General features: G+C 36.0%; 1 protein-coding gene across 1 annotated transcript in view; it reads right to left on the reverse strand.

Moving 5' to 3' along the window:
• Positions 1-451: 451 nt before the first annotated feature.
• Positions 452-20,148, reverse strand: part of LOC129264660 (putative ATP-dependent RNA helicase DHX57) — a 28,178-nt gene continuing 8,481 nt past the window's right edge. Inside the window, exons 9-25 of the mRNA XM_054902575.2 lie at positions 19,568-19,701; positions 18,943-18,997; positions 18,133-18,347; positions 17,494-17,600; positions 16,947-17,053; positions 16,281-16,454; positions 15,558-15,721; positions 15,252-15,328; positions 14,821-14,916; positions 12,286-12,426; positions 11,716-11,811; positions 9,041-9,124; positions 8,453-8,590; positions 5,996-6,172; positions 5,641-5,730; positions 4,936-5,079; positions 452-4,660 (exon numbers count right to left, since the gene is read on the reverse strand). Coding sequence (XP_054758550.2) covers positions 4,517-4,660; positions 4,936-5,079; positions 5,641-5,730; positions 5,996-6,172; positions 8,453-8,590; positions 9,041-9,124; positions 11,716-11,811; positions 12,286-12,426; positions 14,821-14,916; positions 15,252-15,328; positions 15,558-15,721; positions 16,281-16,454; positions 16,947-17,053; positions 17,494-17,600; positions 18,133-18,347; positions 18,943-18,997; positions 19,568-19,701 — 2,143 coding nt within the window. The 3' untranslated portion in view covers positions 452-4,516. The remainder of the gene's footprint in view (positions 4,661-4,935; positions 5,080-5,640; positions 5,731-5,995; positions 6,173-8,452; positions 8,591-9,040; positions 9,125-11,715; positions 11,812-12,285; positions 12,427-14,820; positions 14,917-15,251; positions 15,329-15,557; positions 15,722-16,280; positions 16,455-16,946; positions 17,054-17,493; positions 17,601-18,132; positions 18,348-18,942; positions 18,998-19,567; positions 19,702-20,148) is intronic.

Genomic DNA, 20,148 nt, shown 5'->3' on the forward strand with positions numbered 1-20,148 from the left:
TAATATTTGTAATTTGAAACACATGGTTAAGTATTATTTAGGCCCCGTTTCAAAATAACTTTGCAGTTATGGTAACTAATGTACCATGGTAACAAGGTTGAACAGCCAATCAAAATCAAGGATCCCATTGTAGTTTCCAAAATGAAAAATTACCATGGTCAGGAATCTTTATGAAGCAGGATATTGATGTAGCTGTTACAAGGATACTTTGATGTCAGGGTACCGAGTAGTAAATGTAACATCAATTTTGAGAGTTGGGATGTAAGTGTAGGAGAAAAAAATAGTGAATGGGTGTCTTTGTTAAACTGGTCTTTTGAATTTCATTGGTGTATTTTGGGATACCATACATTTTACAATGCTATATTAACATCTACCAGAGATTTTCATATAATAATCATATCAAAATGATTTGCCTTTACTCATAACAAACTGAAGAATACACACACCTCAATTATTTGCATAAATTAATGCCTTTATTTTATTAGTTATACATTCCACAAGTTTATGTTTCATTCATTATCTAAATTTTATCAATTTCAATTTAGCCAATATTGCACCACAATAATTTATCCTTGCTTCATAAAGCATGTTAACGATAAAGGCACATTGGCATATACATCCTCATGTTCATCTTGGAAGCCATAAAGCATTTTAATCTTTAAAAGATAACTATTACGTAAATGCTACATGACCTGAATAACATCAAATTAATTTAATGGGGTAGCCCCACCTTAATTTTTTTTTAAATAAATATTTGTAAAGAACTTAAGTCTTCAATTTGTAAATCTTTCCTCAAGAATAAAACCCTTACTTCACTGATTACCGCCCATATAAATAGCAAAGCAAAGAAGCAACAATGATCAAAAGTCACAGCTAATTTGGACCTTCCTTTAATAACAAGAATGAACTCAAATTGATCTTGAGCACCCGGGGGGGGGGGGGGCAGTCGAATATATTGCTGTACACACGCGTGACCTAAAAACACATTTAAAGGGATGTTTTTTAGTTTTGGACGTGGGCCACGCTGCACTCGTTAAGGGTATCAAAAACACAGATTTTCAAAAAAAGGAGGTAGTTTTGAAAGACTGGTCAATGGCCAATCGCAAGGTCAAACTTAGGGTATTTTTTTTCCCAAAGCTTTTTTTTTAAGACTAGCCAAATGTGTTTAGGGGATGTTTTTTTCCCCAAGCTTTTTCCCCGGGGTCATATTCTGGCAACTTGTTTAGGGGCCAAAATGTGTAAATAAAGCCTGCGAAAAACTTGTTCAGGGGGTTATTTTGCAAACAGAGAAAAACTTGTTTAGGGTGTGTTTGGAAATAATTTGGCCACGCGTGTGTCCAGCAATACATTTGACTAGACCCCTGGGCTTGAGCACTATTCTTTTTCAAATAAATTCATGAAGCAAAGGTAGCCCTGTGACCCAATACCAGAGTCTACTTCTAAGTAACAAAATCCTTACATGACATCATTGATTTATGTACATGGAGTCAAAGATTAATTACTGTACTGTTTTGCAAGGATTATCTCTCTGATTTAGGGTTTGTGGGGGCATCGTGGTCTGGTGGTTATGATTCTCGTCTGTCAATCTGAGGGACGTGGGTTCGATTCCCAGCCATGACATGTTTTTTTCAGCAAGAAATTTACCAACATTGTGCTGAACTCAACCCAGGTGAGGTGAATGGATATCCAGTAGAAAAATTCCTTGAATGCTTTATTGCCTGTATGGCAGCACAGCTAAAGCAGGGGGTAATAATAGCAGCACTTTGTATCCTCAGGCAAAAAGCGCTTAATAAATCCAGCACTTAATATTATGATTAATGAGCACTTTGCGAAGTCTGTATTACAAAGAAGCATCACATCCTTTAATATGCAAAATTGAAAATAACTAAAAATTTTGAATAGGTGCTTAATATGAAAGCTGAGCTTATCACAACTAGCATGTACAGATATTGCACTGACAAACATACTATGCACAACTACTGCACAGCCCCAGCATGCACTGCATATATACAGTATCATAAACCAACAGCAGTAATATGGCAATACTCGCTTTTCTAGTATACCTGTACTGTATATTTATACTGCTCATACTCAAATGGAGTATTTAAGTATTTCCAAGTAATAGGTAAGAAATGTTGAGAATAACAATAATGTGAAACAATGAATTTGCCAAAATAAACCTTTTCATCCTTTAATTCCTCAACAATACTGACTACACATATTGACATTGGCTGCATGCATAGATAGTAGGCCCAAGGGCACTTGATTCTGAAAGTTTTGACTTGACAATCAGATTAAAGTCTTGTAGCATAAAGGGATACGATTAATGAAATGTACCTTGTTTCATATAGTTTGACGTGGAAGAGTTACACCTAATATAATTAATTGTATGTTTATATTACAGGGCCCAAGTACCCTAACAAAAGTCACATTAGCCACATCTTCCAGCTGTATTACTGTCAGCATCTTTCCGTTTCCAATATCTTTCAATCTCTGCATATACAAGATTACAGACGTAATACCAGATTACCTTAAATACAATGATGTAGAAAATTTTAGTTCCTATTGGCGCCCAAAGAAATGGATATACCGGGGTAAGTAAAATATGCATTACTGGAATAAATAAAATTAATTGAAATCCAAGTTGTATGTTAGAAGCATGGCCTCAAATTAAATCTTAGACACAATTACCAATCCCTCACTCTACGTGTATACTACAAAATGGTGTGATCTAGTTTGCAATAAGCTATATATATGTACCTGATTTTATGAATTATGCCTTGCAAAATGACACTTAATCAAGAGTAATATGTTTTTGACAGCAAGTAGTAATGTTTTTTTTCTATGTTTCGTTTTGTTTAATTTGCCATTTTGTTCATGGTAAAAAAATAAATGTTCTTTTATCAATGCAACTCTTTGTTTGGTCATTAAAAAAATGTTTCATTTTCTCTGATTGTAATCCTTCATATTTTGGATATGTAATCAATAAAATAAACTTGAAACTTAAAAATCAAAATACAACACGAGGGGGGGGGCGATCAGAAAGCTGCTTTAAATCCTACATGCTGTGAAGCCATAGATGTGACTTTTGCTAAGCTATCTTACATGGGAGACCTGAACATGTATGTTCCCATGACTTATCTGTTGTAGCAGAGAACTTATCAAATACATCCCTGCAGAAATACCGCTTGAAACATCATGCCCCAGACAGTTCTCTTCGGAGCATTCACTTTTCAGAACTACTTCACCAACATCATGAAACCGTAAACCTCTTCACCTATTTTCTCTTAGATTGAAAATCACCAGCCTTCTACAATAACCATATGATTATATCTATTCAACATCAATATATTTAAGTACAACTTTTGAACAAAATAAAGGTACAATGGACACAACTTGTGCAAGATGATACTTCATTCTTTGGCATAATACTCTCCAAGCAGTTTACTCAGCATAAATAACAGATTTGTGATCATTTTCATTCATAGAAATATTCAGGTCACAAACATCATGACCCATGCAGATATAAATCTGAAATATTACAAATAGAATTCATTGTAAAGTGCAATTTTTTAAATTCTATTATTGATATCTTTTTATTCTTTCATTATTTTTTTTTAGGGGGGGAGCAAAAATGAAAATAGTTTCCAAATAACTTTCATGATCTCTCTCCTCCACAAGTCCTCTTAAAGGTGAACATTTATCATTGACAAAATGATTAGAACATAAATAAGGCATGATTTTATGGCAATGAATTTCATTATGAATAACCAAATGCTCTCATCCATCAAGAACATGGACAATCATCATTATTTATAGAAGTCGATTTCTTGCACGTTGTGGTGTTGGACATTGACTGGCCATCAGATTTTGGCTTGCCGCACAATATCTACACACTTCCACTCCCTCCCTTGGGAGCATATAACAAGAGCTCCGACAATAAAATTGCTAGGCATACTACATTTTCTTTTGCCTATAATAGGTATCCATTTAACATGATTTACTAATACATGCAATACAGTGTCAAAGTTTGAAATCCATAATCCATGGAACTGATGCTATAAATATGTACTGTTGGCATGATTTATACATATCCCTACTGTGCACTGATGAGTTGAAGTTGTTATTCTAGGGCAAGTTCCTAGATCCATATCAGGTTCTTTGTTCTTATGAAATGAGGACATATCCCTCCTGTGCGCTGATGAGTTGAAGTTGTTGAACAATAGCTTCTATGATGTGGCTTCTTCTGGGGCAAGTTCTTAGATCCATGTCAGGTTGTTTGTTCTTATGTGATGAGGACATATCCTTATTGTGTGCTGATGAGTTAAACAATAGCTGCAATTATTCTGCATCTTCTTGGGCAAGTTCCTAGATCCATATCAGGTTTTCTATGACATGGGGACATATCTTCACTGTGTGTTGATGAATTGAACAATACCTGCTGTCCAGTTTCTCTACAGCAGGTTCCTATATCCATATCGGCTTATTGGATCTTATTTTGATGGGGACATATCCTTCATTGTGTGCTGATGAGTTGAACGATAGCTGCAATTATTCGGCTTCCTCTTGGGCAAGTTCCTAGATCCATATCAGGCTGTTGAATCTTATCGGCCAAAAGCTGATCAAGTTCTCTCCGAAGCTCTCTCATCAGCTCACCTACCTATGTTGAAGACAAATGAGTTAGACTGAAATGAGACATGTACCAAGGGCAGTCTCAAATGCAGAATGAGAGGGGGGACACTTAATATATCTGGCTTACTGCTTTATTGTTCAAAATGCAGCATATTTCCAAATGCACACTTATGACTGAATAATAATCAAATCACATTAGATTTATGATTTTGTGATTGAACTCTTTATGCATTAGGCCACAGTTGCTGTTAATAATAGAATCACTAATAATAATAGAATCACTAATTACAGTTCCAAGCTCACCTCAATAGACTTGACCCGGAACTGAATCCATCCATTGTCAAGTGATATGATGAACTCTCCTCCCTTGAGGTCAATGTTGAGTTCACATCCCCCAAACAGGAGCAACGGGTAGACAGACACCATGCTGCAATCACGTATGTATACCTAGAGAAGAAAAACAAGCCAGTTGGTAGATATCATCTGTGCACTGCAAGATATATGAAATGAATTTTTGCCAATGATAATAATCCAATGTCAAGACGCAAACACTGGATCTATGCTTGCGATCATCATAGGCAATTATTATTTATCTTTTGATACGCTCTAGATAACAGAAAAGGAAATAAGACATCTTATTCAAGAGGAAAAAATAGTTGATAGTCCGAATCTGCCCCCATGAATTTGGCATAAAGTTTTTCTACAAAGCAAATCAGGTTGACTGCAGGAATTAAGGATCTATGAATATCTAATATTAATATATCTTCCAAAACTTACTGTGAATAGATTGGATAGGTGACATACATCTGTAAATCATGTGTAAAAATATATCCTTAGACAATCTATAACAAAATCATGCAACCCCTCTCCCCTAAAAATCAAGACCTATAGGAATTTTTAACGATACAACTGGATATATTGAAAGTACATTACAGCTTAATAAAGGCCTTGCACATTTTACTCAACTAATCTTATTTTACATGATTATGAAGCTCATTAAATTCATACCTTTGATGTTTTGATTTTCTCCAAGAAGACAAGATATGGGCTCTCAAAGTACCTCACTTGGAAGTTGACAGATTTTGGATGAACACTCACCTGTAAAAACAAATCAACAGTTTCCCTTTATTTGTATTGTTACAAGTTCATTTTATTTTATTTTCAGTTTAATTCAGTTCTGAACTTGAGCAATTGCCAGGGTTCAAAGAAAAAACACAGCTTGAAGCCTCATGAGCTCTTTGACAACTGGTGTAGCTCATGTATAGAAAGTATAATGTTTTATTTCCCCCTGATGAGATCTAAAGGCTATGTAAGATCTATGATCTTAAGGTCTTGAGGGAAACTGATTACAGGCATATCTTACATATCCATCATCTTTGGTCTTGAATTTGAGTTCCTGGGCCTTGGGATTCAAAGGAACAGCTCCTGCACTGGACTGGGTGTATTTGGCCTCTGGGGTCAGGACCTGGACTACATTAGGATAGAGGGCAGCACAAAGAACCGCTACGACCAGCCGGTCATTGCTGGCATTCACGTTGATCTGTCAGAATTAAAGCATTAGTAAAATGTATGTCTATTAAAGGGTGCATCAAATTCTACAATTTTAAGTCAAAAGTAAAAGCAACAAAAAAAAAATCCCTTAAATTCATCTCCCTCACTTGTATGTATTCTTTCCTCCCTACATACCTGCCAACCTTTGATAATAAAAAATCAGTATCAAAGCTACGACGGCACCGAGCGGGTGTCCGGCCCGCTCCAACGGTAAGGACTCTTTGCATTTACACCATGTAAAAGTAGCATTTCCCTACACCTTTTAAAGCAAATTTACCCTCATTACCACACCAGAGGATGACCTACATGTAGTCGACCTTAATTTATCAATTAAAAATTTAGAAAAGGTATTTTAAATATCACTTTTGTGACAAAAACCCACCTAATTTCATTCAGGTGTGATTTGTTTTCATCTAAATCTGTAAGGAATAATTTTTCTTGTTCACCAGATCTCTCAAAAACTTTAATTTTAAGCATATTTTTGTGAGGCCCTCTATTGGTGGAAAGAGATTGATGCAGATTCTCTTTTCAATTAGAAAAAAAATTATTTCAAGAATTCAATTGAATTTTGGGCCAGGGCATATTTTTTATGATAAATTTAGATTTAAGTTAGCCCTACTTTATTAAAAATTGATGTGCCAAAAAATCAAACATCTATTTATCCAACCTACATCATCATGCAATCATGCATCAAGTCAAGAGGAAATAAGCCAAACATTGACAATCTTATTTCACCACACAGGGGTTACTGACTGAGGACAAGTTTCTATCATAAACTACAATGGATAAGTGTTTGTTGGTATAAGAAAGCAGATTTTCAACCATGATAAAAACGGAGCTGAAACTAACGGCTGCATGCGCCCGACCCGCACCCACCACAGCACTTGCGGTGCGCCGGCGAGACGGGAAGGCTGAGGCGCAGCAACTCGGCGGGCGCCGGGAGTTTAGGCAAGCGAAGCAAGTAGATTTGGTGTTTGACTTCGAAGGCTAAATTGAGATCAAAAGTTGAAAATCTCCTTTCTTCCTCGAAAATTTGACAATTCTATGAGAAAATAAAGTACAGATCAATGTTAAAATTGCGTTGGGATAGATCTAAAAGTTAGAGTAACTGCGTCGGTGTGCGGCCATTACTTCAGCGCAGCCCAGCAGACAAGCAATATACCACCGAAATCACCAACACACTCTAGACATGTACACTACACATTCTCTAACTCACTCCCACACTACAAAATCATCCGGCGACATGGGCAATACTTGAAATAAAGTGATTTCTTCTTACCTAAATCACCATATTTCGCATAAAAAATATCACCATCGGTGATTCTTAACATCGTAGTTAGGAAACAAGGGGTCTAAAAAAGTGAAATTTTCACGGTTTTTCCGATGTTCGTGGATTGTGAAAACATGTCCTCACTAAAAACTGGCACTTTCGCGAGCCGATATCAGCCGCCATTTTTTTCCGGAAGTCAACGATAACATCGAAGAATAGCGTGTACGCTCGTTATTTTCACATGCATTTGCAATGGAACTGCGCACTTAGCAGTGTTTGCGCGCCGTTTACTGTGTATTTGCGTAGCCGTGCGCTCCAGTCGTTTATGTGTTAGTCGCATCTTACAGCCGTGCATGCGTTAGTCGCATCATACAGCCGTTTCAATAATTTCAACACTAAATTGATTACCGGGTAACCCCAAAATCGGAATTTTGGTTTTAAAATTCGGAATTCGGAATGGAGGTCCAAAAATCGGTATAATTCCGCCAAAATCGGAATGGTTGGCAGGTATGTCCCTAGGAAATAATGAGTCTTTGGCCATGCTGGAAATGGCAGCTTGATCTAAAGATGGTCCAATAATATTACTTTGTGCCTCAGAAAAATATATTCCATAATTTACAAGGTGTTATATAAATGCCTATTATCATTATCCCAGTGGCGGATCCTCCCTGTAGGATACAATACCATTTCAGGGATAACATCATTTGTGCACAATAGTTGGCCCATGCCTGATTATCACAATATCATACAACCCCATTTCAAATCCTTAAACATCCACTGAATCAGCCACTGTCATTCCAACTACACTTTATATTTTGTCATCTCATCACCACATCAATGCCATTGGCTCCACCATTTCAACCGAAGTGTCAGCATTCTTAGCACTGAGCTGCAGAATGATGCGCTGCTGAGATTCTTTGTGCACTAATACCATGCATGAAAATGTGCTTCTAAAAGCGATTCTACGCTATCAATGCGACAGGCCGTGTCTTTGCTTACCTGAGGGTCACATGCCTTGATGATCATATCTCCGTAACCATTCGACCTCCTGTCCATCTGACGTCCAGTCATATCAAGGCCAACGAAACCAATGCCTCCAAGGAGCTCTGCAAACTGATGCTTCATGCTGGCAATCATCTGCACAAAATGAGTCAAATCAACAATTGCGATTCCGTTTGTTATCTAATGTTGCAAGATTTTGGCAGGATTCCTCACTCTCTGCTTTTGCAATCTGTCATTAATTTGAAGTTTAAAGTTGTCATAAACATTTGTGACATTAACAAACGAAATATTCAATAGTCTCAATCTTTTGCAGGCCCTAAATCTTAAATTCCACAAATCCAATGGTATTTTGAAGAGTCTTATTTTACCTTTCCATCAACTGAATAGGGTGAGTGTGGATCATTTTTTATGTCTATTACATTGATAAGGGTCAATATGGAGATCTGGTGAAGCTCATATGAAATCCCTTGTGCAGGGTAGGTGACAGACCCCAAGGAATATAAATTTATAGCTATCAGACTCAAGGGAAATGGTTGTAGTGGCATAAACATCAAATTGATTAAATGATTTGTTCTGGAACATTACCTGCAGCGTTTTGACTGAAAGAAAGTTCTCATGACAGAACCTGTAGCTGAAGTAGTTGCTTCTTTCAACTGCTGTGGTCCAACCCTGAAACAAGAAAGATATTTGAAAGTAATATTCATTGAAATAAATCTTTTACTAATAATCAAAGTCGGCATGGAAAAAACAATTTTAGAGTCACTCATCCCCCTCCACAACCATATTTGTAACATATTTCAATGTGAAAATTATTGATGATTTAAAACTTCAATTAAAAGTATCATACTTGGATTATTTCAAAATAAGTTGTAGCGAATAGCTGTAATTTTTAAATCATTGAACACCTTTGATCAGAGCTTGATCACCACTTTGTCTATTTTTTATCATGCCATGACAGGTGATCCAAATCTATTGCTTTTGTTGTATTCAACCTGATTCTTTTGTACAACCACTGGTCTAGACTTCACTGTTTACGTAGCAGCCAAGAATTCCTTTCATTCATGTACATTTATATACCAAAGGAATGTTCAACTTCTATTTCTTCTGCTTGTGCTCCTAGATGTTTTCGTCACTAAGCAACAGCCAGCCAGTTAGGATGAAGTATGAGAGAAACCTCATTATTAATAACCATACTTCACTGCACTCAGTAGAAAGTTTATACCTAGTGGAGACATGTGCAATTTCTATGAGTCATCCTCATTTGCTCTTAACTCGGCAAGGTTTTAATGAGTTGTGGATTATTACACATTGGGTTTTCTACAGTCATACTATCATCAGGTGAACCATCTTTTAGTTGCATCCTGTAGATTTCCATCTGTAAATATGCATCAGTTGTGATTTCCAAGTGGGAGTGCAATATTGTGTTTGGAGAACACTTCACTCATCTTCATCACAACACACTTTGACAAGGTCTTGCAGGTGCAGTCATCATTGCAGTATCACCTCCATATATTTTAAAATATATTTTGCACTTCTCTTGTTAATGGACACCGTGCCATCAGGCTCTGGACACTCACACGTATTGCGAGGTTACTATTAGTTTACTAACCTAGCACCATGAACCGCGTTTGGCAGTGGATTTCTAACTAGTGGGTCGCGCGTGCTGGGATCTCACTTCTGGTGTCCACAGCACACGACTTCTATGGCTTGATTTTTCTGTGCGCGGCGGCATGTAATGAACCCTTGGGTGGGCTCTGGATGTAATTTAAATCACTGAACTCCTTTGCCAGTTGGAGGACTGATCAACTATTTCTATATCAAGCACTCAAAGGCCGGTAAGTTTATTTATATTTTTCTATCACCTGCACATTGAAGGCAATGCAAAACTTTAGGACACACTCAACTGTTTGTGAAACAGCCCCCCAAAACCTGTTGCAAAAATCATACTGCTAAGTAAATCCCATTTATGGCAACTTCTAGGATAACATGAAATAACCAATGGTAGTAAATTAAATCTAAGGTAACCATTATGCATCAGACCCTAAAGTTAACAAGTGGAACGCCTCTGGCAGTCTCGCCTGCATTACGCGATTTAATATAGCAGCAGTGCTAACTTTGAAAACTACAATAAAATAATCATTCACAAAAACACCATTCATATAATGACATAATACCACGTTCATTGACCATAAATGACATTTGAACGGTGACTTAAGACTTGTCAACTACACCCATGTCCACATTTCATTCACTCTATCCATAAACTTCAAAGTTATGATGGCAATTCAACAATTACCCCAACATGGCCTAAGTTTATTGACCTTAACTGACCTTTGACCTTGGTTTTGTGACCTGAAACTCACAGGGGATGTTCAGTTATACTTGATTACTCTTATATCCCAAGTTTTATGAACTAGATCTATAAACTTTCAGAGTTATGATGGTAATTCAACAAATACCCCCAACATGGCCAAAGTTCATTGACCTTTAATGACCTTTGACCATGGTCATGTGACCTGAAACTCGTACAGGATGTTCAGTGATACTTGATTACTCTTATGTCCAAGTTTTATGAACTAGATCTATAAACTTTCAGAGTTAGGATGGTAATTTAACAAATACCCCCAACACGCCCAAAGTTCATTGACCTTAAATGGCCATTGACCATGGTCATGTGACCTGAAACTCGCACAGGATATTCAGTGGTACTTGATTAACCTAATGTCCAAGTTTCATGAACTAGATCCATAAATTTTCAAAGTTATGATGGTAATTCAACAAATACCCCCAACTTGGCCAAAGTTCATTGACCCTAAATGACCTTTGACCTTGGTCATGTGACCTGAAACTCAGGCAGGATGTTCACTCATACTTGATTAACCTTATGTCCAAGTTTCATGAACTAGATCCATAAATTTTAAAAGTTATGATAGTAATTCAACAAATACCCCCAACTTGACCAAAGTTCATTGACCCTAAATGACCTTTGACCTTGGTCACGTGACCTGAAACTCAAGCAGGATGTTCACTAATACTTGATTAACCTTATGCCCATGTTTCATGAACTAGGTCCATATACTTTCTAAGTTATGATGTCATTTCAAAAACTTAACCTTAGGTTAAGATTTGATGTTGACGCCGCCGCCGTTGCCGTCGGAAAAGCGGCGCCTATAGTCTCGCTCTGCTATGCAGGCGAAACAAAAATTACCATTTCATTGTCAGATGATGCAATGGAGCTCTGAGGAGTTAGTTTCTCTTACCTTGTAAGCCCTTAACAGTGTCAGGTGATCACTATTACCAATAGCAAACTCTTGTCGCTTTTTATCTGCCTGGTCTCGTTTGTCAAATGGTGCCATCTAAATGGAAATTAAAGACAAAGATAATAATGTGAAGTGATGAGGAAATGCACATATTACAATCTATACAATTAGCCTTAATTCGAACACATATTTCAGTAATCAATAATGATAACTGAAATTATGCTACCTTCACTTTGTTATAGGAGTGTATTATATTTTTAATTTCATTTATTTCCTATTCTCATAATGAAAATAAAATCATTGGTATGCACAAAAAAATATATGAACAATAAAAAGAATCAACATAGAGGCTTCTCAGTACAACATATATCTTTCACAGGGATGTGTTTGGTCCTGAAATGGACCACCAAAACTCAATGATATGGCAAAGTATATTCTTGCCATCTTCAGGGGGAAAATAAAGAATATTGGGGACCCAGCAGAGAGTTCCAAGTATTGAAATCAAATATACAAAAGGGAATAGAGAGAGGTGGGGTGATCATGTGAAAAATAACTGTTGAATACACTTACGAATGGTGATCTAAAGCTGAGACTTGCTGCGATGGTTAGGACTGGGTCAAGGCACTGGAAGATGGCTCCAAAGAGCATCAGCTTACCGATCCTAACATCTACCGGAAGAGATGCAAGATGGTAGCCCAGAGATGTCAGATCCTAAAAGAAAGAGAAAGACGGTAACATTTTGATGGCTTGGGTAAGGATACAAGTGCATATCATGAGACATTGTTGATGTTGTACATAATAGACACAGTATTTAAACAATGATGATGAGGGTGACAAATTTCATTTAGGCCTATATCAATATTTCTATTTTGTTGGCTGATATTTTTATTTTATTATTTTATCACAATTCATGCTCACACCAAAAATGTGCAACATAGAGAGATACAATCAATATGTTCCATTAACAGTAGTTTTTTTGTGCATGGTTTGCCATAGGCTAACAAAGTACAGTCATGCTTAATTGTACATTCAATTTTTTTTTTTTACTAAGCACACACATGGGACTACAACTACAATAATTTGACCCATTTGATAGATGCTTGCATTTTTGCTATGTATATACTAAAGCCTTGCCACAGAACACAGCTGACTGTATTAAAGTCTAGTACTGGGATCTTCTATTAAAAAAAAATCCCTAGACGTCCCCAAGATGCTGGCATCAGAATAACATGAGGATAAACACCACTGTACTTTAAAGACATTCCAGAAAATCTTTACCAAAATGCAAATCATGTCATGCTTGTCATGAATGTGATTTCTCTCAGAGTTCAAATCTCTTGATACATAGTGTTATGAAAACAAATTAAAACATAACAAACATCTGTTGAAGCATGCATCAGAATGTCAATTCCTACATGGTTGGAAATATGATTACAGTAGAAGGGATCTCGGAAGCTTTCCTATGCATCTCATGATAGGGGAGAAAGAGTTCTTTCTTCTTTGAACTGAGCATTCTTCATAGGCCAACAGAATAAATCATCTATCAAAAAAATGGCAGACAACAAATGGAAAGAACTTGCTACCTATCACAGGGAGGCCACTCATGGCATCTTTAGTATTGCCCCATCCTTGCAAATCAAACAGATTTGAGAAGTGGGCTAGTATTGATTGGCAATGCCATGTTGTTAGTTCCTCTCAACAAAGCATCTCGATAGCTGCTACTATGCCACGTGTATTTGCATATTTTGTTTTTGATCAATCCTAGAATCATATAGAATCAAATCAATCAGACAAATTTGACTAAAATCAAATCAAATTAAAACAATGCCCATGTGGGCTGAAAAAAAATGCCATCAAAAGAGAGGACTTTTTTCTCGTGGATGCCTTGGACAGAATAAGAATTCCATTCTACCAATTTTGATGCTCATCTTCATAAGAAGGCAATATGGACCAGCACCTTCAGACAATGTATCTTAGAAATGAAGGACATTGGTAGTCAGATGACACTCAGCAACATTTGGTGCAGGTCAAAACCTCCCATCCATGAAAATCTGATCAGCTCGACTCACCCCAATGGGAGGAGGGATGCCCGGACAAAATTTGACACCTCATAGATTCAAATGATCATATGGTGAAAAAGCTTTTGCTAATAATGCTCCCACTTTGTGGAATGCACTCCCTTCAACAATATGCAATACCAAGTCTATTGTCATTCAAATCCAGCCTTAAGACATTTATTTTAATCACATTTCAAATAACCCAACCCCGCCTTCCCTGTAAGGATTCCCTCTACGCCTCTAAATAGGACAATAGGAGGTGCACTCTAAATGCAAAACATTATAATTATCATACCAATGATGATGCCAGTCTTCATAGAAAGGCAATCTTGACCAAGACCTTCAGTCATATCTTTGAGGTGAAGGACATTGGGAGTCATATGAAGACTCAACAACATTTGGTGCAGGTCAAATCCTACCATCCATGAAAATCTGATCAGCTCATCTTTCCCAATGACAAAGGGGAAAGACAATGATTTTGACACACAATTAGGTGCTTTTGGATTCAGCTATTAAAGAACCTGATTAAAGGTGTGAAAATAAGCACAACAGCAATTTCTGAGAGATTCGGTTCCCCCAAAACATTGGCTACTATAATTCACTGCAGTGCCTACAGCCAATGGAGACAAAAAAACAGCAATATTGTATAAAGGTTAAGATGGACCATATCATGTTGGAGAATCACACAAACATTGCTTTCTATAGTTGACCCCCTCAATTCCATGTCCATATGCTTTATTTTACAATGCTTTTTTATTTATATTCTTAAATCTGTCTTGCAATCACTGATTGATATTATGTTCATCTGTTAATTTGTATTTGATTTATATTAATTTGTATTATGTTTGAATGGAAATGAAAACAAAGACTTGAATCTTGAAACATAATGCAACTTGATTACATATATGAAATAAAGTTTTCATCTAGTTCATCTTCACCACACAAAGACAGTTTCAGTTGATCAAACAAGATAATTAGATTTTAATCTTGTATGCAACAGTGATGAAAAATGGGAAATTTTAAGTTTACTATGAAATGTTTGAAAAACCTGATCTATTGTAAGAGCTCCTAAGTCTTGCAGCCTCTGAACAGCATCATCAATATTCTCTGTCTTGGGAGGCTCTAGTAACTTGTTCAACACTTCCTACAAAATAAAAAGTGAAAATTGCAATCAATTGCAAGTTAATCACAGAGTCCCAGAATCAACTTTAGTCTGTATTCCTAAAATCAATCATATGTCTTCCAGTTAGTTGAAAGTTTACCATTGAATACTAATCTCATTGCTATGAAAGGATCAATTAATCAGACATATTCATGATTGATACTAATTTCAAAAAGTTTCCTGCAACTTCCCTTAACAATACCCCTAAGAACTTGTCATAGTATTCTTGAAAGACATCTGTGATTTAGATTTAGAATTGATATTAATTCCAAACAAGTTTCTTGCTACACCCCCTAGTGCTAGATTATATTTCTGACCTTGACATGGTATCCTTGAAAGACATCTAGGATTTTAATCCTTAGTACAAGCTGCTCCAATGGAATACGCTGGATCTCTGCACATGAAACAAAAAAGGAAGATATATTTGAATCCATTCAATTAATTTTCAATGTGTACATGAAACTCCAAATTCAAATAAAAAATATAGCATAAGTTACCCATGTATCAGTCATGATCATAAGAATATGTTCTGATCCAAAAGAGAGACAAAGAGATAGCAAATATGAATGCATCATAAACACTTTTGTTTCCAAATTTAATGCTTTCCCAAAAGCCATCCATACCTGGTAACTGTTGTTCCCTGAGTACATGCTCAAAGGTGTGTTTGGAGAAGAGGTGGAAACAGACTCCGGCCGTCACACGCCCTGCTCGACCTCTACGCTGCATGGCATTGGCTCTAGACACCCAGACGGTCTCTAACGACTCCATTCTCTTTCCAGAGTCATATCTGATTTTATAAAGAATAGAAATGTATACATGCTTAATTATTTGAGGCCAGATCTGATCAGTTTTGGTTCTTCAAATTGGCAGAGGCATCATTCTTTTATTACTGCACTTTCCCTTTTTCAAAGTTTTTTAAATGAATTGATACTGATAAAGGGTATGCTTCAAAATTAGAAATTTGTCAAACTGCATTGAGAAATAGTGATTTTGACATCCAATCACATGACAAATATTGGGAATTCAGTGATTATTAACTTCACAAAAGAGAAAAAGTATGATTTGATTTCATTCTCATGTATTTTGTATCATTTTGGACGCAACATTAGAAGATATTTGGCCATATATCAAAATGTAATCAGTTTGTTCTAAATGAAAGAGGACCTGAATATATCATTTTATGTTTCATAGTAATAGATGTGTAGCCATTTATGCAGATTTAAGATTCTCTCATTATGATACAGTCATCATATATAGGGGTTAAAAATTGTAAATGTTTTTTAATGTATCAGCGTTTTGATAGATAAGAGGCCAAATAAACAAATTCATCTTGATAATTCACTCACCGCTTCTCTTTCATTCTACCAGCATCAATAACAAAGACAATGTCATCAATGGTGATAGATGTCTCGGCTATGTTGGTTGCTATGACGATCTTAGTGATGCCTTCCTTTGGTTTATCAAAGGCTGCATTTTGGTCTTCGCTCGAGAGGGATGAGTGGAGGGGTATCAGCTTGTACCTGAGAGGGAGCAATTAAAACAAAGCCAACTGAATAATCAGTCCTAGTTATGGTAACAAAAGATTGGGTTTATTTCATAACCTTTATAAAATATTTTAGCCATTTATTTCATAGTTTTGAATAGCCTGCCTAGCTCAATAATGTTGGGAGGACAAACCTAATTTTTTTCAAAGTGCTACAGTGTAAAACATATGGTTACCATAACACTTTGGCAAAATGGCTTCATTATTTGAGGTAGAGAGCTTGTATTTAATCAGATTACTTGATGAATTATATTCTAGTAGTCACTAAAAATTGAATTTACCTTACCCAAATATGAGATAGGAAGTCTCATCACCATCCAAAATACATATACAACTATCAGGGTTTGCAGTGAAGTGCAATATATTTTTTTGTTTTTATTTAGTAAACACATGTTGAGCTTTCTCTCTGACCTATGGTAGGCCCCCTTGCCCAACCACCTCCCGAATAAGGATAGAATAAAATTCTTACTTTTTAGGTTTTCTAGGTCCACAGAGTGAGCTTTGAAGCTGCTCATAGAGATCAGTGATTTCACCCAGTCCTGGTAGAAATATCAAGATGGCACCATCCTTGGGGTACTGAAAATAAGAATTTAAACAAAAGAAATCCACTATAAGCATAGAACCTACTTGTGTAAACCCTACATTACATTGTAAAATGCAAAATACAACTTCATCTTGCATGGACAGCACTATGGACTACAAAATCACTGCATAAACAATGTTCAAAACTTTGTATACTCAAAGTGTGATTATAATAATAGGCCAAATGCACTCTCTCGAGCCCTCGAGGCAGATTATTAAATGTGAATTCAATCATTGTTTCCTTTTAAAATGGCCATATACAAAAAGGTAAGTCCAATAGACATTGTAAAATAATAACCTGATTCAGGAAGCAATGAGTTAAAATAATATTAAGAAGTCAGGATTTTAATTGAGAATGTAAAAAAGTTTGAAAGACAAACCATCCCTGAAATACTTTGTTGAAAAGCCAAGAGAGTCCAAATAAGTGTACTTACATCATGATCTCCATCAACTACCCATTTGACTAGATCTTCAATCAGGTCATTGTTAATCTTCTCAGGGTCAATAGTAGCTAATGTCTTGATGGTAGACATCTCATAATCTAAACAAAATTACAAAATGTAAACGAGGAGTTTTCATCAAACCCTGGGACCATTTTATAAAACATGGATGCAACCATGTGAGAAGAAAGTATCCCAATGAGAATATTGAATCATATAACTATAAATGATCAATATGCTTTAATTGTGTCAATTTGAGTCATCTCCCCCTCCCCCCTCCCCTTTTCACTCTATTCCCCGTCATAGAGATTCACTTTAAAATAAAATCCACTATGGTCAATGCTTGGATAACTCCAAATTGTGAACTCTTTTTTTCTTTTATAAAAGTAACATGCTGATAGATTGGACATTATACTGGTACTCTTTGAACCTTTGGTTTGGACTCCCCCATTGGTATAAGGATGGATATCAATCTAAAGCTGAGAATCCATATCTTTCAGAATTAGTCTTTAACTAAAAATACACCTTTCAGGTATTGATGTGCTTGGTCACAGGTATATTTGATTTTGATTGAAGGCAAAGAAAACAAATTATAACTCTATCATTATTTTTATAAGTGGGGAGGGGTCTTACCTTTATATCTGAGTGCCATCTGCTGCAGCGTCAAATTAGCATCTTTCACGTTATCTTTGGCAGGGTTAAAGGTAGTTGAAGCGAAGGCTTCTGCTATCTCCTCATCCAGGTTGTCATACCTGACCTTGCTCATAGCTCTGGCCGAAGCCTCAGAAGGTACCGCATTGCTTTTCTTGATAGGCCGGGCTAGGGGTGAGTTCTCATCTAGGACATACCTTTAGGAGTACAGACATTAAAGATGGTTGATAAGAAATAATGATGATTTTTAGTATTGCAGGCCCTGTAACACAATGCTTAGCAATTGATTATAAAACATTTTTGTTGTTGATTGCATTAATTGCAATGTAAAATCAATCATGAAAATCAATTGTATGATTAGTCACTAACCTTTGTGTTATGCCACCCAGATCTTTTCTACAGGAATGATCTACATACTGAATTGGACCTAGGTCTTAATTTGAAAATATGGGTAGTAACAGCTTGTACTTGGCTTCAACTAAATAATCACATTTTACATCAAGTAAATTATTTGGCAATGTTCTCATTATACCCAAAAAGAAAGACAGTATCTGTGAATTTGGCAACAGAGAAGATATAGCAATAACAATCATAATACATAAATTAATGTTTGAAAATGACCATTAAAAGTTAATATGCATTCTCATAAATGCATGATTACTGCTACTTCATATTCTATACAGGACATTTTTATTCACTATTGTAAGCTGATATATTTTTGGTTTTGATTTAATACTTTACACTACAGCTGAATTAATGTAACAGAGTGCAATTCAAAATCACCCTTCTTACCCAGTATATTCAATTGCATCTTCCAAGAAGTATTGATCTACTGGAAAGGTTTTACCTAGACAAAAATACAAAATTACAATTGGAAATACATCAAAATATTACAGCTAGTATAAACATTTTGGAAAAATATTCAAGTCTGAAAATAAATGGCAGTGTTAAATATGAACTTAGTTGGGCCAATGATCCTAAAATTTATGTTTGAGAGAATCTGTCATATTGACCAAGTATTTCTATTTAAGAATGAATTATGTGCCAAACAATTCTGGTGGAAAATGAGTAAATGCTCAATAAATAAAAAAAGGCATTTGGTAATTATTTGCCTGCATATAAGATTTTAGCATTTCATAAATTTTCTGATAGTACATTTCAAATCAAATAACTCATATTATTTTTCATTGTTTAGCTAATTTAATTTCATTCATTTTTCACGCTGTTTTACTTTCTGCAAGATCATACCTTTTAACATAATTGGAGTATTTAAGAAAAAAACTGAGTTAATACATTTCTGAGGAAAAATTATGAGGAAAATTCAGTATTTTCTATGAAACATAATTAGCACTTTCGAAAAAAGGGAAAAGTCTGTAGATAGCAATGTAACTCAGAGTGATGAAGCTTGTTAACTTACCAGGGATGTTAATGACAGGACAATCAAAGAAATAGCTGGAGAATAGATCAGCATTGAGGGTAGCACTCATGAGAATGATGCGGAGGTCAGGTCGCTGAGGCAACATGTCTCTTAGAACCATCATTAAGAAATCACTGGATTAGAAATAGACAAGTTTGTGAGATATACCTCAAACATCTATCTAGCCAATTAAAGAAAATATGATGGAATAAGGCTTCAAATATCAATTGATTGAAATAAGTTTACCCTTTCTCGATAAGAACGTAAATGTCCTTCATATTAGATATATACAGTACTACTAGTAATTAATGGTCGATGCACACCTGCCAACATTTAGAAATACAAAATCTGTAAAACCAATGGCCACGGGGCCGACTAAGCTCCCACAGGGTTCCCCCTGAAATTCATATATTTTAGAAACTGAACCCTAACAGGACCGGTCTTTTCAAGATGTACTGAGGACTTGGGGGCATGAATGGGTCTATGGCAATTTTTCTGCCCTTTTAATTTTCTCACATGAAATTTCAGAAATCAGGATGTTCTAATTGTGGGCCATTTTGAAAGTTGTAAAAACTAATCAG

The sequence above is a fragment of the Lytechinus pictus genome, chromosome 7, assembly GCF_037042905.1.
Source record: "Lytechinus pictus isolate F3 Inbred chromosome 7, Lp3.0, whole genome shotgun sequence".
In the NCBI taxonomy this organism is placed as follows: Eukaryota; Metazoa; Echinodermata; class Echinoidea; order Temnopleuroida; family Toxopneustidae; genus Lytechinus; species Lytechinus pictus.